The sequence below is a fragment of the Vespula vulgaris genome, chromosome 18 (assembly GCF_905475345.1).
Source record: "Vespula vulgaris chromosome 18, iyVesVulg1.1, whole genome shotgun sequence".
NCBI classification, from domain to species: Eukaryota; Metazoa; Arthropoda; class Insecta; order Hymenoptera; family Vespidae; genus Vespula; species Vespula vulgaris.
Window position 1 is genome coordinate 3,095,001 of NC_066603.1, and position 24,202 is coordinate 3,119,202.

The 24,202-nt window shown below is 28.7% G+C and overlaps 1 protein-coding gene across 5 annotated transcripts in view; it reads left to right on the forward strand.

Moving 5' to 3' along the window:
• Positions 1–24,202, forward strand: part of LOC127070340 (microphthalmia-associated transcription factor) — a 136,048-nt gene that overhangs the window by 23,315 nt on the left and 88,531 nt on the right. For 3 of the 5 annotated variants that reach the window (XM_051008168.1, XM_051008169.1, XM_051008170.1), the window contains exons 2-4: positions 2,169–3,337; positions 21,013–21,220; positions 23,653–24,072. In XM_051008168.1, the coding sequence (XP_050864125.1) occupies positions 2,778–3,337; positions 21,013–21,220; positions 23,653–24,072 (1,188 nt within the window). In that variant the 5' untranslated portion in view covers positions 2,169–2,777. The remainder of the gene's footprint in view (positions 1–2,168; positions 3,338–21,012; positions 21,221–23,652; positions 24,073–24,202) is intronic. The other 2 variants (XM_051008171.1, XM_051008172.1) reach the window with 1 other exon arrangement.

The following is a 24,202-nucleotide window of genomic DNA, read 5'->3' on the forward strand; positions in this document are numbered from 1 at the left end:
TGAATTCGATTAATAATGTAGTATCAACTGTGAATAGTTGGCATAAGAATTTTTCAAAGCATCTGAAATTAGAGAATACTGGTATACTAATGGTATTTTACATGGCAATAGAAGAGCATTTGTTCGGAAACACCTGCTTAGATTAGAAACGTACGAACGTTTCTAATCTAATGCACCAAATTGTTTTGTCACACTTATATTTTCTTTTCTTTTTTTCTTTTTCCAAACAAATAAAAAGGAGACAATGTGTTATTTTATTTTCATCGACTTTAAAACGTTTGATATAAAAAAAATATTTTTTCTTTTTTAACAACTAAATCGATTCATTCCGACTTTCTTTCAAGGACATGATCTGTATTATCAAAATTTAATCAGTATAATGGTTTCCTTCGAATCGCTATGGTATATTTATTTCTTTTTTTCTAATGATCTACGAATTAATTTAAATATCTATTAGCAAAATTATATTATTAATAATCGATTATTTTTCTCGATCAAATTGATCCATCGATTTTTTTTTATATTATAATTCTTCTATGTTATCTTATATATTGACGAAGTGTTTGTCATATTCGGAATAGATTATTCATTATTATACATTGGTTATATCGAATATATATGTACGTGTATGTGTTACTTTTAAAGGATTTTGGTTGGACATCGGGAGGAGTTAATATCCTTGATGGAAAACGTAATTGAATCCGTTTTCATGAAATATATTGGTGTCGTTGACATTTGATGAAATTTCTATGTGTGTGTATGTGCGTGTATACGTACATGTGTATTGATTTTAGATAAATTAATGAAAAAATAAAAAAGTTGATTTCTCTTTCGATATTATTACTATTATTATTATTATTATTAATATTATTAGTATTATTTTATTGTTGTCATTATCACCATCGTCATCATTTTAATTATCATAATTTTTTTCTCTTTTTATTTTTTTTTTTTCCTTTAACTTCGTCGTTCGATTATAATCACAAGATGTATCATAAATATGTCAAGAAAACCTACCTTTTTCTAATCTCGCGTATCTATCACATAAAATATTTCTTAATATTCACGATTTTCTCAACTTTTAATCGAATGGAAACGTCTCTGATAGGGAAGATTAGCGAATACTTAATGCCACGTGTCTCGTAGGAAAGTTAATGTTCTTCGAGAATGTCTTAGAAAGGAGGTTTAGTTTAACTCTTAATATTAGATTTAGAAGAATGCGTTTTATACACGGATCTTCAATACGTATTACTTGTTGGTATGTATAATAAGAAACGGGAAAATTATTCTAAAGTATACACACACACACACACATACACACATATATGAGAATGAATGAGAGTCATCTTATAAAATATTCAAGTTATGCAAGATCTTAAACATTCTAAGCGTTAGATGTGTACATTCACGTTACATTTCACGTGTTTTCCCTTTTTATATATAAAAAGAAAAAGGTGCATGCGAGTGTATGTGTACGTTTATGTTTGCGTAAATTTATATAAAATAAAGAAATGAACAATATACTTTTCGAAAAAACGAATGTTTTAATAGTTACACTCATAATTGATTCGATTTTCTTGAATTTCAAGCGAAAAGAAAATGTAAATCTCGTTTGAGAAGGACAAGGAATTTATGATAAAATTTGTCGAGTCGAGTGAAATTAAAAGTTATTATAAAATTCCTATAATGATTTGTTAATTGAAGTAACATATTGAATTAATGGACGAATGGAAGGGAAGAAATTTTTCAACTCGATATTTTCTTTTTTTATTTTATTTTTTATTTACCATTTTTATATATACCTTCCAATTATATTCCTTGAAGAAATTATTGAAATAACTATTATCGAAATCGGAATATAGGAACGTCGAATTTGGAAAAATTATAAATGAAATTCTAAACGAAATGGATTACATTTTTTAATTGAATTCTCTATGCATTAATAATACAAAATAAAAAATAATAGATTTCAATGAGAGAAAGAGAGAGAGAGAGAGAGAGAAAGAAAAAAAGAGACACAGATATAGATAACATAATTCGATTTGAAAAAACAAATGGACGAATATCAAATACAAAAATAGATAGATTTCCTTAATAACAGAAGATCATATAAATAACATACAAAAATATTATTAAATCGTTTTTTTTTCGCGCGAAACATAAAAAAGAAATGGAAAGAAGAAAAAAAACAAAATGAAAAAACAAAAACCACGTGACGTCAGGTGAACGTAATACGTCCCGAGAAATGAAAGCATCGTTCGATAAGAGAAGTAAGAATAACACGAGGAAGAAGAAGAAGAAGAAGAAAAAAAGAAAAATAATAAAAAGAAGAAGAATAAGAAGTAGAAGAAGAAAAAAATAAGAAGAAGAAGAATAAGAAGAACAAGAAGAAGGGAAGGGGAAAGGGAAGGAAGGAAGGAAGAAAGACGAAGAATGGGAGAGCCGAGGTGGCGAGATGAAAATCTTGGCAAGAAAACAGAAATGATGTGTACCAATGTGCGACGATACGCACTGGGCCGAAAGTCAAAAGACGTTGCCGGCCGTGGTTGATTTTTAGTAGCGTCGCGACGCCTCGTCGAGCCGTCCGATCGACGTCGTTTCGACCTTCGTTTTCTTATAGGGAAGCACGAAGCGGCCTTGGATTGGTGAGAAGGGAGGACGAGAAATAGAAGAAGAGGAGGAGGAAGAGGAGAAGAAGAAGGAGGAGGAGGAGGAGGAGGAGGAAGAAAAAGAAGAAGAAAAAGAAGAAGAAGAAGAAGAAGAAGAGGGGGGAGGACATGCAAGGCGCGTTCGAAACCGCGCGACAGATCGTCGAATTCGAGGAGCTCGTTTCACGACTTGATCGAATAAACGACGTTGTCGTACGGCCATCTTCTTTGTCTCCGACACCACCGCCACCATCCTTGCCACCCCCTCCACCACCACCACCACCACCACCTCCCCCACCTCCACCCGCACCTCCACCAACACGAGGACCACCTCCACCTCCACCTTCGTCAGCACCAACACCGATACCAGCACCACCACCACCACCACCATCGTCATTATCATTACCATTACCACCACCACCACCACCACCTTCGTTACCCTCTCCTTCTTCTCCGTTGTTTAGAAATTCTTTTACAAATTCTACCTTCGATTTCTTTCAAAAGAATCTTTCGGAAGAAGAGAAAAGTGTTCGTGTACATATCGGTATCGACGAGGATCTACGAATGATCTTAGAAATGGACCCATCGATCTTCGACAGGACACCACCACCCGTCGTATTATCGAACAATCACTCGGCCAACATCGCTACCCTGCCAAGAGCAATGCGTGTTACTCGACCGCAAGGCTGGTACTGAATTCATCGAGACTAACCAACACCTACTATTAGCCTTTAATGTTCGTTTTACTTGACTTATGAGACACAGACAGAGAGAGAGAGAGAGAGAGAGAGAGAGAGAGAGAGAGAGAGAGAGAGAAAGAGAGAGTGTGTTTGTGTGAGAGAAAAAGAGAGAGAGAGACTTTAACTCTTACTACTACACTGCTATTATTACTACTGCTACTATTACTACTATTATTGCTACTGTTACTACTACACTACTATTACTATTACTACTACTACTACTACTACTACTACTACTACTACTACTACTACTATTATTAACTACTACTACTACTACTACTACTACTATTACTACTATTACTACTATTACTATTACTATTGTTACTACTATTACAACTAATATTAGTTTTCTGTTATTTGTTGTTCTCCATTATTTTGTTTTTTTCTTGAGACTGGTTTAGTTTTTTCGAAATTTAGTTTAATGAGATTTTTGTTCTTTTCTTTTTCTTCTTGTTTTCTTTTTCTTTTGCTTATTAACAAAAGTTTCTTTGATCGTTCCAATCAGGAAGATTTTTACGTTCTATTTAGAATCTGGATTTTATTAGAAATATCATCTCAAGATTGGAATTAAAGACTCTTTGCGATGAATTAAATGTTGTTAAGGTAATAGGAAATTTGATTGGAAAACTTGATTAATGAAACAGTAGGAATATTTGTACATTTCTAAATTATCATTATAAATCGTGATTAGATAAAGTACATTCTCAATCGAATCGTTCTGTTTCATTTAAATAAAATAAAACAAATAAATGAACATTATAATATACAATAAAAATTAAAACTGCGTTAGGATACGTATCTTCGATAATTTTATCCGATATTTTTGATTAAACGATTAGACGACCTCTAACAGATACATGCATACATCGAGGTGTTTAGAAATTACCATTAAACGAGGAAGGAAAAAGACGAAAAAGGATAGAAGATAGATAAATAGAACTAGGTCAAAACTTTAACGATAGAACAGGAGAATACTCTGGAAGGAAACTTTTAATGTGTTAGTGCAGTGGAAAAGTTTTATTATCTCACATACTTACGTATACATATATACATACGTATATAAATAAATATATAAATAAATAAATAAATAAATAAATAAATACATACATACATACATACATACATACATACATACATACATACATACGTGTACACACACAAACACACACACAGATACATACGTATATATATAACATACATATATACACACGTCACGAATGTGAGAAATTTTCCTAGAACTTTGATCGATACCATAGAAGAAAAGAGAAGTTATCAAGGGCGAGAGTGAATCATGGTTAACGACATTCCAATCGTGTGGAGAGAGAAAAAAGAGAGAGAGAGAGAGAGAGAGAGAGAGAGAGAGAGAGAGAGAGAGAGAGAGAGAGAGAGGAAATGAAACAGAAGGAGAGGGGAGAGAGAGAGAGGAAGACGGAAATATTATCTCGAATTGTTTGCATATTTTTAATTAATTTTTTTATCAAGAAGCATTAAACATTTAAATCAAGGTCGCACGTTTAAACGTGCGATTATTGAATACGACATAATACCAATATCTAATACATTAGTATTGGTAAAGAAAAATTTCGTTACGCAATGTTACATTACATTTGTCTTTAATATAAATCGATTGTCATATATGTACTTGTTGTATTTATAATTATTAAACAAAATGTCTAATTCTAATCGCTATAAACGATATGAATTTAATAAAAAAAAAAAATAAAAAATAATTACATGAGAGTAACAATTATATTTACGAATAAATTACATACTTAGTTTATTAGTTTTTCCAATGCGATTTTGTTATTTCAAATTGTTATATAAGAAAAAGAAGAAGAAGAAAGTAACATTCAAATTGAATATCAAAATAATAATTACGAATTGATTATAATAATTTCATTATATTTTTTTACATTATGCTCAATGATGCTTGTTACTTAAAATTATAAAATAAAAAAGAAAAATTAAGTAAACGAGTAATATATTTCGAAATTGAAAATAAAATAAGTAACAATATCGTACTCACACAGTCATGTGTATATATATATATATTTATTTATTTATTTATACATGCTTATAATTTACATACATGTATAAAGATTTATTATATTAAAAATGAAAGATTAGGTTAATAAAATTCTACTGTTTACCTTAGAATATGTTTTCTATGAGACTAATTTGTGAGTTTGTTTTAAACCGGTGTACATTAGTAGTACGCATAGTTTCTCTCTCTCTCTCTCTCTCTCTCTCTCTCTCTCTCTCTCTTTTCTCTCTTTCTCTCTCTCTCTCTCTCTTTCTACATCGGCAGTAAACATTGAGTCCAAATTTAAACGTCCTTGCTGCACATGCACTTTTGACGTACTCGAGTTACACATACACCCGGCAGTCGTCCATAAGTCAAACGTGGTAAAACGTCTCTGCTGAATAGTTGTGTCTAAAGTGTCTAATACTAATCATTTTCTTCGATTAAAATAATAATATTAATCGTTTCTGTTAAGAAATTCTTTAATATTTATCAATTTATTAAAAGGAAGAAGATCTTAATTAATGTTATGCATCAATTACGAAATTTTTATTTTAAACGTATATGTTAATTAAAAAATTCAAATGTATGCATTAATTAAGAAATTCAAATATAGAAAATAATTAAAAAAAATATTTTCTTAATTAATTAATATATACATACATACATACATACATACATACATACATACATACATACTTATCTACAATATCATTAAATCGCAATTGTAATCAATACAAAAATAAGAAGACTTAATTTTACTTGTAAACCAAATTTTACAATTATTCCATATCTCGAATTTTATCTCTTTGTTACTTTTCGTGTGCTTTCATTTTTTCAATTTCAAAGTTTCATACGTAGAACAGACTTTCTTTTTTTTTATTAAATTCTTTCAAACAGACTTTTTTTTTTATTAAATTCTTTCAAGCAAGCATATTCTCTTTTATAAACATATTTATGAAACTCAGGTAGAATTATTATATCGAAAATTAAATTGAATTTTAATCGAAATATTGAGAAATAACTAACAGGTTAAACTTATAGGAAACTATGATTAATAGTCGTTGTCCTTGGCATGTTTAAGGAAAATTTGTTAATCGATCGTGACAGTAGTGACTTCTCGTCGTTTCGTATGGGACTCAAGAGATATACCATGACTAAAGCAGGTTTCTGTTAGTGACAGATTCGAACTGATCGTAACAATCTCAGGATGGGGATTATGTTAAGGATCCTGTGCAACTCTGATCGATAGAGACGTCTTCTCTCAGAGAGATAGACCGGTTGCCTTTGATAGCAAGAGCAACGAGATGACAACTATCGATTATACTACCTGATTCACCATCGAACGCGATTCAATGCTATTCGAGGATCCCGCTGTTTGATTTGTAATTCACTTTCGACGTAACACGATGATAGTAACATTGTCATTTCTCTCGATTAATCGGCTATTAATTATCAAAGAAATTATATCTGTTATTATAATTATTTTTAATGTTTTCATATTTTTTTTTCTTTTCTTTTTTATTAGTATTGTTCAATCTGTTAGATTTGTTGCTGAATCTTCTTTCGAGATCTTAAGTCGGATTATTTAGAATATTTTAATATTGTTTTATTGTATATGTATATTATTTTTTTTATATATTATTAAAATATTATTAGTTTGCATGGTTTCATAGATTGATATCAAAATATCTGAATATTTTCTTTTTCTTTGCAAGTTTTATTCTATTGAAAGGATTATAATATTTGCAAGGTTTCTAATATTAGAATATTATAATTTGTGAACGTTTTTTATTATGTCAAAATATTATGCATTATTTATAAGGTTTTATAATTAAATATATATATTTTTATATCTTATAATCTTTCTAAATTTTAATTTGTAATTTTTAATTACACATATGTATATGTACGTAATATTTATATAATGTTTCCATATTCTCATTCTCAAAAAAAGTTAATAATTATAAATTACAATTATGAAAGATTATAAGACGTGCAAAATATTATTAAATATTAATTAATCAAATATTAAAGAATTTATAATGTATTTAAAAATATTCTGGATGATATTCAAGATTCATTGTTTGTTCATATAATCTGTTTTTTTTTTATTTTTTATTTAAATACTTATAGCAATCACGGTATCTTGTTTCTAATTTTTACATGTTAGCAACTCTAATACTGTTCCTGTTTTGGTTATGGGATAGTAATATTAACATTAACGTCATACGAAAATAACGACTATCGTTCCATTTCGAGTTTATGCTTTTATTTGCATAACTCGAATCGATATCATAGTTTCGATCGATCGATCGTTCGTTCGTTCATTCGTAGATATGTTCAATGCAATAGCCAATATATAGCCATGTTCAATAAATGGCTATACGCTTTTACATCATATATGTGTGCGCACATATATATATATATATATATATATATATATATATATATATTTATATTTATATATAGTGCGTATATGTGCTTGTGTACGTAGGTGTTGAAAATTACGAGCTGAATTTCGCACAACACTTGCGCAATTTTCCGAATGAAAAGACAATATTCATGTGCATCATACACTTAAACACGTTTTATTTCACGTGAAATCAATCTTTATATATTATTATCTTTTTTATATATTCATATATTTATTTATTTCCTCTCATTGGTATTAACACGGTAATTATCATACGAACTATTTATTTGCTTATTTATATATTCCTTATATATTATTTCATAATTTTGATATTCTAATAAGATTACAAATTCATTAAAAATTCATTAGTATATTCGTAATATACAAATGTAATATACACGTATATACCATTAACGGTATACATTCTAATATACATGTATAATACATTAGTAGTATATGTTCTAATATACATGTATATACATTTGTAGTAAACATCCTAATATATTATATATAACATAATATATATATATATATACACATATATATGTGTATATATTTTATATATATTACACACACACACACGTATATGTAGAATAACCTAGTTAGTGGTTTACATGAAACGGAAAGGGGTGGAAGTGGTAGGTAGTGGAGGTGGTGGTAGTGATGGTAGTGGTGGGGGAAAGGGAGATGGTGGGGAAGTTGAGAGACGATAGAAGCGCCCAAGGTGTAATTACGGATAATGAGCGATGGCGCGTGTCACGAATGTACCGAGCACCTAACAGCGTTAAGTAGCGTAACGTGGCTCCACATAATTCAATTTTCGTGTATTTTCGGCGTTGATACACATAAGTACTTACTCGGTGAGACCTTAATTATCGTTCATATAACAAAGAATCATTGAAAGAATGCCTTACGTTTCGTATGATTTTTGTTTCATTTTCTTTTTACAAATAATAAAAAAAGAAAAAGGAAAAGAAAACGAAAAAGAAGAAAGAAGCGAAACGAGATAAAAAAGGTGTTTCGAACATTTTTATGTCTTTCTTTTCTTTTTTTTTTATTTATTATTATTTTATTCATATCCTCTCTTATATACTTTTTTTTATTTATTTTTTCGATTATTTCTCTTTAGTATTTTTGAATAATAGATAAGAAATTGATCGAAGGTTATTAGGTAAATTCTTTGATATATGAAAATTATATGAAATTTATATATTAAAAAATATTAATTATATAAAATCTATATGTGTGTGTGTGTGTGTATAGTATTATTTTATGTTTAGAAGATAGATATTTTCTTAGGTTAAAGCGCAATTTATCGTCGGTTCACTTCCATTTTGTTTACGTCGGTTTCGTCGTCGTCGTTAATAAATTGATTAAACATATTTTTTTGATTTATAAAAATCATATGAAAATTATATAGAATTTATATTTAAAAAATTGTATAAAACGTTTATATGTGTGTGCGCGTATGCGTATTTTATTATTAGAAGTTAACGTTAAAATGTAATTTATCGTCGGTTCGTTTTCTTTTTTCCTTTTGCTTTCGTTATCGTTGTCGTTGTCGTTTTCACCTGGCGCAAATGTTCGTTCTCGAACGTAAGCTGGGTTGCCTACACGTTAGGCAAACCAATCTCTCAACAAATTCTAATTTCGTATCGCTTTTATAGAAATTATTTTTATTCGAGCGATGATTTAATAATTTATTTAACGACAAATCCAAATCATCGTTTTGATATCACGAAATCTATTTTCATCTTATTCTTCAAGATCGTATATATATATATATTTTTTATTTTTATTATTTGCAAGAGATTTTAATGTTTTAAAGATTAATTTAAGTTTTTCTCAAGTAAATAATTCCGATCTAAATATATGCAAGATGTTTTTTAACTTTTTTTTTTTAATACAAATTTTTTATAATGCTCGCTTTTGTTTTTTATTGATTCTTCAAGATTAAAGATATTATAGTCGAATTATATTTTTTTTTTAGAAGAAAAAAGGAATTCATATTATTATTATTATTATTACTTCCTTGTTTTTAATTGTATCGAATCAATAATTTGTGTGGATTATTAATGAAAAATAAAAAGAGAATTCGCTTTGTTTGAAATAAAATACGAGGATTCATGTAATTTTTTAAGAAAACTTTTCAACGAAGTAGAACGTAACGACATCCTGTTTAAAAAATTTGTTTTTCCTTTTTCTTTTTTATTCATTAAATTTCCAATATTAACTTTCGAAATTTTGTCAATATAGAGAACGTCAATGGAAATTATATTTAATCATCGTTTTATTTTGATAGAAAATAAATCAAGTTTATCTAGTATATACAAACAAAATTTCAACGAGACAAAAACGATCGAAGATAATTTTAGACATTTGACTTTCGAAATTTCATTATTTTATTCATTCATGAATAATTTGCGACATTTCGTAAATATAGAACGCATCAATACGAACTTACATATAATTCTCGTTTTATTTCGAAACAAAATAAACTAAATTTATCTGTCATACAAACAAAATCTAAAACGAGACAAAATCGATCCAGGATAATTTTACGCGTTTCTTTTTCCTTTCTTTTTTTTTTTTTTACTTTTTATTTCGAAATTCTTTTATTCGTTTGCTTTTTTTATGTTCGTTTTTTTTTCCATTCATTCACCAAGAGGAATCTCATTTGAAATTTTATCAATACAGAAAAAGCAAACACAGATTTATATATAGTCCTAAAACAAATCAAATTTATCTATTTTCTAATCAAAATTTAATCAACGGTAAATATAATAACGAACGAAAACATTTGTCATTCTTTTCTAAACTCCTTATTTTATTCATTAATTCTTCAAATATCATTCTCGACGTTTTATCAACGTAAAAAACACAAATAAAGATTTTATATATATATATATATATATATATATATATATATATATATATATATATATATATAGTTCTGAAACAAATCAAATTTATCTATTTCCTAATTTTAATTTAACCAACGATAAGTATCACGAACGAAAACATTTTCTATTTTTTTTTAATCTCCTCGTTTTATTCATTAAATTCTTCAAGTATCACTTTCGACATTTTATCGAGATAGAAAGAACAATACAAGTGATATTGAAATTATATTTAATTATCGTATTTTTTCTTAGCTAATTTCTAAAAAATAATCTAAAGAAATTAAGCGAAATTAGGGACCTTTTTATCATCCTTCATTCGATTCTCAAAGTAATCATTTTTGACATTTTATCAACGTAGGAAATATGAATACAAATTATATTCAAATTATATCTAATCATCGTTTATTTTCTTATCTAATTTCTAAACTAAAACAAACGAATTGAATTAACAAAGAAAATATCGTTCCGAATAGCTCATTTTCGACATTTTATCGACATAGTAAACATCGACATGAGTTATATTCAAATTACATTTAAATCATCGCATATATTCTTATCTAATTTCTAAACAAAATTTAGTCGAATTAAACACAGAGAAATTAGCTTCGTTCGTTCGCCTTTTTAAATTCATTAATACATTCATAAATTTTCCAAATATCATCCTTGACATTTTATCAATATATACGAACCGATCAATGTTTCTTAACAATTTTTTTAATTAAAAACTAAACTAAGATTAAACGAGAACGATGAGGTCGACTACTGATTCTATTCATTAATTCTCGAAGAAATCACTTTCGACGTTTTATTAACATAGAAAACGTGAATACGCTGCACGTGTATCTCTCAGGAGATTCCTTCTTTCGTTTCTCGTCTCATCTCGTCTCCTCTCGTTTCCTCTCGTCTCCTCTCGTCTCCTCTCGTCTCTTCTCGTCTCTTCTCGTCTCCTCTCGTCTCTTCTCGTCTCTTCTCGCTTCCTCTCGTCTCCTCTCGCCTCTTCTCGTCTCCTCTCGCCTCTTCTCGTCTCCTCTCGCCTCTTCTCGTCTCCTCTCGTCTCGTTTCGTTTCGTTTCGTTTCGTACGTGACGCGAGAGATAGACTCGAGAGTCGATTTAACGCGACACCGGCGTTTCGCTCGGTCGCAGACGCTTTTCGTGCTATGCAACGTTTCGCGTTCATCTCGTTGAGAAGCATGGAAAGTATGGAAACTGAAAGAGAAGAAGGAGAGAGGGTGAGAGAGAGAGTAACTGGAGAAAGAGATAGAATTAGTACGAGAAAGAGAGGGATTATGCAAACCGTTTAAGAGGAATCTGATTCCGTTACTACTAGTAGTAGTAACAGTACTAGTAGTAATAATAATAATAGTATTAACCTCTGTTAGTATCGATACTAAATACTGATACTGTACATTGAACTACTACATTACTATCAATAGTAGTAATAGTAGTAGTAACTGTATTATTATTACTTTCTATTAGTATTGATGCTGATACTGATACTATGAACTATTACAACTACGAGAAATTTTGGCAACAGACTAGGAAATTCATTCGACGTGCGTCATCTTTCGATCATCGATTATTCAACGTTTTCGACCTTTATTTTATATACATTATACATGTTTTTTTTTTTCGTTTCGTTTCGTTATGTATTTTTTTTTTTAATTTTTTATTCTTCTCTTTTCTCTTTTTTTTCGATTTACATTTTACACGCGTTGACCGATTGATCTAAATTTGTTCACTTCATTGTCTTTTTCTATAATTCAGTTCTGGTTTTATTTTTGTTTTTCTTGAAAGAATACCAAATTGTTTAATATAATAACGATTAATGATTATTGAATTAAAGTTTATTATTATTATCATCATTATTATTATTACTATTATCATTATTATTATATTTGTCTGATAAAGTTGAAAATTATTTGAATACAATTATAACAAATTTTTATTAATCGATACTCATAAAAATTATTTAACAATTCGAAGATTATTAAGTGATTTAATAAAAATCACTTTCGATCATTTTCGTCGATCGTTCGAATCGAAGAAGAAAATTTAGATCAAAATTCAAGTACATCCCCCACCCTCTCTCTCTCTCTCTCTCTCTCTCTTAATCGTACCATTTAATTTATACGTTTCGTATTACTTTACGTACTATTTAATTTTTACAAGGTATATCAACGTCAAAAAAAAAAAAAAAAAGAAAAAAAAAAGAAAAAAAAAGAGAAAGAAATTTACGTTAAAGATATCATTTTTATCTCCTTTTATAATATTATACTGAACAGTATTATCATTTTCATCGATCGTACGATTCGAAGAGAAAAGTTTAGATAAAATTCGAGTATCTCCCTCCCCTCACACGTACACACACATACACACACACACACACACACATTTTGATTCACTCACTCGTAGTCATGAAACATCGTTGAGAGTTACTATGTAGAGAAGTATGAATAGATCGTAAAGCGTTCTTGCTCCGTTCGAAGGAACGTTTCTTCTTCGAAAAGTTTTTCGTCGCGCTTCGTTTTTACCTTCGCTATGCAAAATCTTGTGAAACTCAGCCCTCATGACCCGCCAACGTCGAAGTTTCGTCGACGGATATCTTCGAAACTTTTTGAATTCTCTCTCTCTCTTTCTCTCTCTCTATCTATCTATCCATCTCTCTCTATCTCTCTCTATCTCTATCTTTTTCTATATCTCTCTTTCTCACTCTTGCTCACGCTCACTCTCATGTTCTCGCTCTTGCTCTTTCTATGTCTATTTTTCGTAACTTACACGTAACTTACGCGTTTACATTTCTGAATTTTCCCTTAGGAAGAGTTCAGAGAAATACGAATACGAGGATTTTCCTATTCTTTGGGTTGCAAGAACCAACTGATTTTTCCGTTCCTTTTCACCTTTCATCTACGATCCATTACATATGTATTATGTATGTATGTATATATGTATGTATGCATGCATGTATGTATATATTTATTTATATGTATGTAAAGATAAATCGTACGAAGATTTCTTTTTATAAACTTTTTTCTATTCTTTCTTCCTTGTTTCTCTTTTCTTATTTTTATCTTTCATGTATAGGATCTCTTGCACATGTATGTAATACGTTGTGTGCATGTGTATCAATTATCAACTTTAGCAAGGATCATACTTGTTTAATAATTATTTCAAGACAGTCGATCGAAATATTGAATGAATTAAACAAAAAATATGGATAAGAAAAATATCCATAAGAAAAAGTAACAAAATCATTATATTTCTGGTTTAATCGAGAGGTCGGATTTTGTTTCATTTTTAAATATCAAAATATTTGACGAGTGAAATCGCCAAGGATTTTTTTTAATATAATTTCTTTTTATTTTTATTTTTTTTTTCGTTCTATTTTTACTAACAAACGAGATATTCAATCGGCTCTTAATTTGTATGATCACCTGTGTGTTAACATATGTACATACATATATAAATACACACACACACACACACACACAATATATATCTTTATATATACATAAATAAATAAATAAATAAATATATACATACGTACGTACAATAAATACATATATAAATGTATACATACCTACATACAATAAATCTATATATATACACACACACACACATATATATAATTCCAATTGAAAATATATTCTTTTCTACTTGGTCTAATTTCCTTTCTCTTTTTTTTTCTTTTATTTTCTTATTAAATTTACAAAAACCGTACGAGTAAGTACGTTCGCGAGCTCTCTTTCTCTCTCTCTCCCTTTTTGTCTCTCTCTCTCTCTCTCTCTCTCTCCCCCCCTCCCTCTCTGTCTCTTTCTCTCTAAAGTCTTCTACCTACGTACCTACGTACGTTAACTACGTTAGGATTGCACTTAGCAGAAATAGTGGGGGGGTTACTTCTGTATCGCTTGTTCGCCTTAATCACCTTTTGGTCTCTAATTAAAATCGGCTTGGCTGGGTTAACACGGTCTACTCTCTTCGTGTAGACCGACCTTTATGATCAATTCGCAGACGTAATCGAAATTAACGTTCTAAATTTGTAATGAAGAAATGGAAAATGTGGTAAAAGCTGGCTACACCGGCTGATGAGATATGCTTGTGTTTAACATTGCTAGGGGTGCTAATAGTAACCGTGCTAACAGATGTACGTGTAAGCCTACTGTACGTTTAAGTTTATGTGTTGGTACAGTCGTAGGTGTAGGTACTGATGATGATGATGATGGAGACGAGGGTGAGGGTGGGGGATGAAGCTGAAAATGGGGGTGGTTGTAATGGACCAACACTCGGCCTAACTCTCACACATTTAAACGATAGGATTCGTTAGCGCGAATATTAATCGAGTGTCTTGGATTTAACATACGTTTTCCATGCTCGAGAGAAATCAACGTCGACGAGATTTACCGACGAGCATATAACATACGACGACGACGATGACGACGACGACGATTTTCATTTTGGTTTTTCTTTTTTGTTTCTTTTCTCCTTTTCGTTTTCGTTTTCGTTTTCGTTTGCGTTTCGTTTTCGTTTCTCTCAAAGTGTACTTACACGCTGGTACCACTCGACTCAAATTTTTAACATTTTCTACTACCGACTAAACTCATTATGGTTTAGACGTTATGTTAACGACATGTGTACGTATGCGACAGTGGACAAGAAATTTTTTTGCTTTTTGTTCTTTCTTTCTCTTTCTCTTTTGATTTGGTTGGTTGGTTGGTTCGTTCGTTCATTCGTTTGTTCATTTATTCGTTTATTTTCTTTTATATCGGTCGAATCGTTGATATAATGATTATTGTTTAATTGTTAAGGCTTTTATTTGGAAATTAGATATGTCATGTTGTAATTGACGTTTCGTTATACGTTATTCGTGTATATACTATCGTATCGAATTAGTTTATTTCGATGATTAGAATATTATTATTAATTTCATTATTATAATATATATATATTTATATATAATATTATTATTCTAATGCAAATTTGTTAATCGTTTGTCTTTCTAGAAAATCAATTGTTATTCGCGCTTGTTAATCTCTTTAAATTATGTTAATATTATTATAATTAATTAAAGTGTTTCTTTGGAAACTCTTATTTCAATTGATCTGTTATCAGAATATTATTATTAATTTTAGATATTATCATCGTTATTATTATTATTATTATTATTATTATTATTATTATTATTATTATTATTATTATTATTGGAATTATATGATCATGAATCTTTTAGTAATTATACTTCATTTCATATATATATATTTTTTTTGTTTTCTTTTTTCCGATAGTGATTAGCTCGTTAACGTTAACTTGCAATTAGTTTGACAATGTTATTATATCATTAGATATCAAGATACTTTATAAAGAGCTATTCTTAATCTATTTAGATTATGTTAATAGGATATATTATAATAAGATCTCATCTTTTATATTTTCTACTCGACTCGAAATTTGTGTTCGTAAGGTTCTAAAGTAATATCGTAAGAGTCTCCACCCTCTACCCACCCCTTCTATCTATTTTCTCATTTTCTCTAACGTTAAAGTAACGATATTAGAAATTATTCGATATTTTTATATCGTTAATATTAGTGCAATAGACGAAATCTCTTTTTCATTGTAAGTTGACATTTTCAATAAAGATAAATTTATTTCACCGGGTTAAAATAATATTTTCTTTCAATTGATAATAATTTTAAAATATTGAAATTACATTCTGCTTTATTATTCTGCAATTCTTTTTTTTTTTTTTTTTGTTAACAATTAACGATAATATAAAATAGAACATATAATGATACATAAAATGATATAGAATATAATTAATAAATATAAAATAATAATCGTTATCGTATAATAAATTTAAGTCGATAAAATTATTCATAAATTATGATACATACGAATAATTATTTTATATTATTCATTATTAATTCTCTACATTATATCATAATCTATTAATTTGAATTATAAAAATATGCTGAATAAAAAATACGTTGTTTCTTCGTAAAACTAATGATATTAATATCGTTATATTATTATATACATATATCAATAAATAAATATATATATAATATTATTATATTAATAATAAATAATAATATATAATAACACAATATAATAATAATAAATAACATAATAATATATGTATATTATAAATATTACAATATTATAATAATACATACAAATAATTATTTTACAGTATCTATTATTAATTATCTACATTATACCATTATCTATTAACTGAAGATATAAAAATATACCAAATAGGAAATAGAGGAATTGTTCTTTGTAAAACTAATGATATTAACGTCGTTATCTCTCTTAATGAGAGAAAGAGGGAAAAAATGAGTGAGTGAGTGAGTGAGTGAGTGAGTGAGTGAAAGAATGAAAGAGAGAAAAAGAGAGAGAGAGAGAGAGAAAGAGAAAGAAAAGAGGAGGGACACAACATCGTGTAATATCTGCTCTTCGTAGAAAATCCTCGTTCGCGATAGAGGGAGGATAAGAAAGAGCTAGAGAAGAGGATATATATTTGCATGAAGCTGCCATAAGCGATCTACGTTGTTCTTTATACATGCACTAAATTCGGTATTATGATTCTACATCGAAATATACCGGGTGTTTCTTTTTAATACGATACGAAGTATCTTTGAATCGTATTGGTTTTATAATACAAATGTTTCAAATGTAATAATAATTGTTAATTGATTAGACGGGGAAGAATGTTATATTTATCGCAGCTATTTCACAGAGTTTTCCGTTTCGTCGATATATGCAAGTAATGAAAATCTTTTATGTTTTTTTTATATATGTGTATGTGCGTGTATAAAATGTGAGTCAGCTGTTACTCGGACTCAAAATTGAAAGGAGTAATTATATCGATTAAACGAATTCAAACGTAAGAATATTCTCATCATCTCTTTTTCGAAATTTTTATTTCTTCTCAAAACACTTAATAATAATAATAATAATTTTAATTTAAATAAAAATGTTAACCACTTAATTTTAATAAGTGATGCAAGTTACGCGTTTAATCATTTTCTTTTTATCAACTGGTCCCAATTTAAACATGAAATTAATGAACATTATATTAATATATATATCATTATAATAATTATTATTATTACAGTTTAAATTCTTTTAACTTTTATCAATAGCGACACGTTTTCTAATTCTAATAACGAAATATGAATTTCTCTTGATGAGTTAATTGTTTGAACGTCGATGATTATGCGCATTCGTAGAATATTCGAGTTCATCGTGTTACGTTTTAAACCGACGTTAGAACCATACCTAATCCGTTAAAATCAACAATGCTGGGAGCACCACTCTCCAGGAATTTTCACTCACTCAGATCGCTAGTTCAACAGTTGCAATCGGATTATGGAAACGTTTTCGGTTTGAGTTTAGTTGAAGCTCTGTGTTACTTTGTTGTGTCGTTACTTAAATAAAGAAAAATTATGAAATAGAGATAGAGATAGAGATAGAATAGAGAGAGAGAGAGAGAGAGAGAGAGAGAGAGAGAGAGAAAGAGAGAGAGAATATACTCTTTACTTTGAACTATTTCACTCAATTCTCGTGTGTTCTTTCTTGATTTCATTTTTTCCTTTTTATTATTTCTTCTTTCCTTTTTTTTTTTTCTTTTTAACTTTTATTCCTACTCAACAGTAAATAATAACTTTTTTTTTAACGACGAACGAACACAATTAACTCCATTAGATCGTAAAATTTATTACCCAATCGTTAAAGTCAACCACAAAATCTGTTCAAAGAAGAATCAACGTGAGGATAGATAAATGAAAAAAAAAAGAAAAAAAAAGAAATGAAAAAATAAAATAGAAAAATTATTACAAGGTATTTTACGTTAGGTTTCTTTCCTTTTTTTCTTTTTGTATCTCTTAATTTTCTTTTTGTCCTTCTTTTTCTTTTCCTTCTTCTTCTTCTTCTTCTTTTTCTTCCTATTTTTTTTTTCGATTAAAGAAAAAGAAAAAAATTATTCTTTTTGTAGAATCATCGTTCGTAAACGATATAGAAATATTAAATACGAAGGGAAAAGGATGGGAAACTCATAAATACGGTTCTACTGAAATTAGGAGCCCTTAACGAAGTCAGTCATTAGATACGAATATATGCAAATGTCTTCTCATTGTTCTAGCTCGTGATTAGACGGCGTAGCAATCGCCTTATGTGTTCATGCATGTGACGATGCAACCTCAGCCAAAGGCGAATCTAATCTTCTATCGTTTCGATTGTATATGTATGTATGCATATATGTATGTATGCATGTATGCATATATATATATATATATATATATATATTCATAAGATGCATGTACGTGTGTAATAATAGTATAATCATTTATGTAAATTGAATATGGATCTATAAGTTGGTAATTTATCAGAAGTGAAATTATCTTCGAAAGATTTGTGTGTTCGTTTATTAATATATATATATATATATATATATATATGTTTATTGAAAAAAAGAATATATATATATGTATATTTATATTATGTAATTATCTTGAGAAAATAATAAGTATTATATGTATATAATATATAGGTATTTTGTAATAAGAGAGATAGAGAGAGAGAGATAGAGAAAGAGAGAGAGTACATGTGGAAGGAAGCAAAAATAACGAAAAAAAAAAAAAAAAGAAAAAGACAAAAAAAAACAGAAAGAAAGAGAACAAAGAAAAGATAGAATAAAATAAAAAAGAAGCAAGTAAGATAAAAGCAAAAAACAAAAACAAAAAAACAAAAGCAAAAGAAGAAAAACAAAAAGTTGAATAGGTCTGGTAAAACGTACGTTTAGCCGAGCAGAAATCCGTGTGAGCAGGTAAACCGGGTAACGATAAAGGAGAGACGTCTCGCACGTTAAATAAACGAGACGTACACTTCTCGTATTTATCTCTTATCTCGCTTAGCATATACTATTTATCGTACTTAGCATAATCCATATCGAGCGGCCCGACGCGTGTATTCGAGGCACGATTTCGTCTCTCTTCCACAAAGTGGAATCTTACTTATGTAACTTTCTCTCTCTTTCTCTCTCTCTCTCTCTCTCTCTATATATATATATATATATATATATATATATATATATATATATATATCTTTTTCTCTTTCTGTTCTTTCTCTTATATATATATTTAAATGATAAATGTATGAAACGAAAGTGTACCTATAAGAACATTTTAAAGCTCGGTCAAATCTCGATCCATATTTTTTATGATGTGTAAGAGAAAGAGAGAGAGAAAGAGAAAGAGAGAGAGAGAGAGAGAGAGAGAGAGAGAGAGAGAGAGAGAGAGAGAGAGAAGGAAATAGAGATAAAGATAGTGAGAGAAAAAGAGAAAGAGATAGAGATAGAGATAGAAGCGTCTCGAGAAACGGAAAGCAAAACTCTGTCCAAATTGCACAATCTCTCTATTTTGGTTTTCTTATGGCCACAATTTGGCCATGTTCCCAAATTGGGAATGTCTTTCAGATTTAGAGTTCATTTCGATTGAACGGTCTCTACTTTACCGACCAAAAGTGATCAACCGAGGACATATTACTTACTACTTACTTATTTATTAACTTATTCGACGTGCTGAAATTCTAATTGACTTTTAATGATATTGTATTTGTGATATACCTATCTAGGAATATACTGGGTGGGTTAATAAGTAATTATTATCAAGCGAGGTATCTTCGTGAATTTATTTGAAATAAAAATGAGTTTTATCGACATCCAATCGTATATATAATTAATTGGTTATTTTCTTGATAATTAGTTGTTGCTTAATTAGTTGTACCGTCGTAATGATTAAATTACAGTTTTCGTATGTTTTGAATTTTCTTCGTGTTTATCTCACGTTCGACCTAATTTACATGATTCTGATAAGATAGACATAAATCTGTAATCAAATATTTTGAAGATACTTTATAGTTTGCAGATGAATTTTTTCTTGCATCTTCCTTTTTCTTTTTTTTTCTCTTCTTCTTTTTTCTTTTTTCATTCTGCATTTTTCCCTTTTTAATTAATTAATTATTTAATCAATTCTTTTTTTTTGTATTATTCGCTATTATATTACAGTAGTTTACATACATACATACATACATATATATCGGTATAATTAGTATATCGTAAATAAATAATATATATTATAGTTTAGAAAAGTCTGTTTACTTTTACTTAGTTCATTTTTTTATTTCGACGTCATATATTAAATTATTATTATTATTATTATTTTGTTGATTATTGATATTTTGTTGATTCATATATATATATATATATATTTTTTTTTATTCTTTCAGTCCACCGACATTCAAAACCGCGACACCGACTTCGCGAACGCAATTGAAACTGCAGCTGATGCGAGAGCAGCTGCAGGAACAAGAGAGACGAGAAGCTGAGTTTCGACAAAGCTTGCAACAACAGAGACCAGCAGCTGCACATCCCAGACCTGTACCTCCTACGCCTTTGTCGACCATTGGCGTCGATGTACCACCGCAAGTTTTACAAGTAAGTTTCATTCGAATCAATCATTTCCTATTATTTCCAATCAATTTATCGTTTCGTTTTTTCTTTCAATTTTTTTTTCATTTCTTTCCCTCGAAAGATATCAAATTAATCTTCTTAACATTTAAACTGATTTAATATACGTATCGATACAAACAGAACTTTTCTAATTTATTAAAACATACAGCATAAAATAATATTATAAAAAATAAAAAAAATAGACTTAATAAACGATCGATTACGAGTCTAATAAGTGCATGCAGAATGCACTTTTATTATTCTATCATTTATTAAAGTTTATTAAATAAATAAATAAGTAAGAAGAATTTGAAAAAAAAAAACAGAAAGAAGAAATTAAAAAAAGAATCGATTGCTTGAAATAATTATTATTAATATTTCGTATATTATAATAAAAGATGGCGATCGTTGTTACCAATTTACGTGTATGTAGATTTTGAATAGTTTCGATTGTTTCAAGTTTCTTTTTTTTCTTTTTTTTTTTTTTCTTTTTTTTTCCCCCAGCGATATTCGAAAGCGAACGGTTTGCATAACATTCATGGACATAGATATTCTCTGTATGTATATGTATTTGTGTGCGTTCGAACGACGATGTCGTTTGCACAACCGGCATACGGTTATATTGACAATCGTGCGATACTGTTATGCCAGTTACTAGTTCCATCGATGTTATCTGGATGCATTGTATAATCGCATCGTCGCCCAACATCAAAAGCCAGCTCGCAATGGTCTTAACGTTAAAATAAAGGAATTGCTTATCTTCGATACTTCTCTCCTTTTTCTTCCTTTTTTTTCTCTCCTTTTTTTTCTTTTTTCTTGTATTATCTTTATTCGTTCGTTCGTTCGTTCGTTCTTTTTTTTCTGTTTTTTTTTCGTTTCTTTTGTTACATTAGTATTATAATAAAAAACCAAATAGACAAATTTTCTGAGATATAATATTCTGTAATAATTTTATCTTATTTTATTTTTTTTTTTTAATTACGAGGATATTATTTTAGGAAATTCTATCGAAATGACGCGAAGTATAAAAATTGATATTTCATTGATGTTATTTTAAATATATGTTACATAATGTTAGATAATTCTTTTTTTTTTTGATTTTATAATCATAGAAGTAATTATTGCGATATTTTATATAAATATTATCTTCTTATTTTATTTATATTTATTATAATTATATTGAAAAAGAAATATCGATATATCTCATAAAATTCGCTTTTTTTCGGATTACACAACAAACGGCACGAAATAAAAATTGATATTTAATTGATATTATTTAAGAGACATTATATAACGTTATACGAACAATTGGTTTTTTCGATAATTTTCGAAATAACGATTAGGATATCTTGTATAAAAATTATTATTTCTTTTTTTTTTTTTCTTTTGTTAAATATATTTCATATTTTATATTTTTGATATGTTATATACAATATTAAATAACTATAGATAATTGTAGAAATAGAAATTATTGGTCGTACTTTCTTTTTTAATTTATAAAATGAATTAAGAGAATAACAGATACAAAGTATGAGAAATAGAATCGTCTTTTACTTGTTTATTTTTTTTTTCGTAATTCCTTATCATCATCATCATCATCATCATCATCATCATCATCATCATTATTATTATTATATTTTATTTTCTTAAGACAACGATACAATACACTACATAAATATAAATACATCGTATCGTGAGAGATAAGATGCATAAGCAGAGAGTAAAAATACATTAAAGTTGATGTCACGAGATAGTTTTAAGCAGACGATAAAAGACGATCGAATAAATATCGATTTTCGAGATTATCGTTCGTTTCGATAATAATTCTTTTTATTTTTTACTCTTTAATCGAGTTATTGCCCTCAACTCTCTGATATTACTATTAAAGGATCTGAATATACAAGAATATTTTTCTAACATTTTTAAATTTCAACTTATTGAATTTAAATGTTTCCCTTTGGTGTATAATTTATTATATATATTATCAATATTATATTATATATATTATCCAAAATTTATATATATACATATATAAATTGTAAATGAAACTCTAAATGTGATTAATATTTTTCTGTGATATACATTCATATTACACACATAAACATTATTTAACGAAACAGTTCAATATTTATAAAAAAAAAACATCCCAAGAAAGTTATTAATCAATTCGTAATATATATATATATATATATATATATATATATATATATATAACAGTTCTTCATAAAATTTATATAATAGCATTACACTAAAATGAATTTTATATAGAAAACGAAGAGAACAATTTCTGATGAAAATATTGAGCAATTTTAAAACATATATTCACATAAATCCGATTAAAAATATACATTAAAACGACTTCAATAAAGAAACAAAAATTAAAAGGACAGATACTGACTATATTAATCGATTTTCAGGTGCGTACGTTGTTAGAGAATCCTACGAGATATCACGTCGTACAGAAACAGAAGAATCAAGTGAGACAATACCTTCAAGAGTCTTTTCGCGGAGTTGATTGTGGTACTGGAGTAAATGCCGTACTTGGTAGTGCTGGTAACGATAGTAGTACTGGTGGAACACCGGTGGATGTTGGAGGAATACCGTCAGCAGCAGCAACATCGGCACCAGTTCCACCAGCACCGGTTCTACCAATGGTGGTGCACAGTGCACCACCAGGACCGACGGTTCATCATCAGAAACCGCAGCATCCTCATCTAGCTTCGTATCCACGTGCACCGGGACTTTTGTCTCATGGTAATCCGGTCTCTGCTAGTCCTGATCCTACTACTGGTGCAATGTCTCCTGGACTCTCTAGCGTAGCTACCAGTAATTCGGAGGTAAGGATATTATATATAATATTGATATAGATGTTTAGGGATATTATATAAATATTTTTCATATTTAAGAAATCGTGTGTTTATATATATATATATCTTATAACATATATATATTATATATTATTAATAT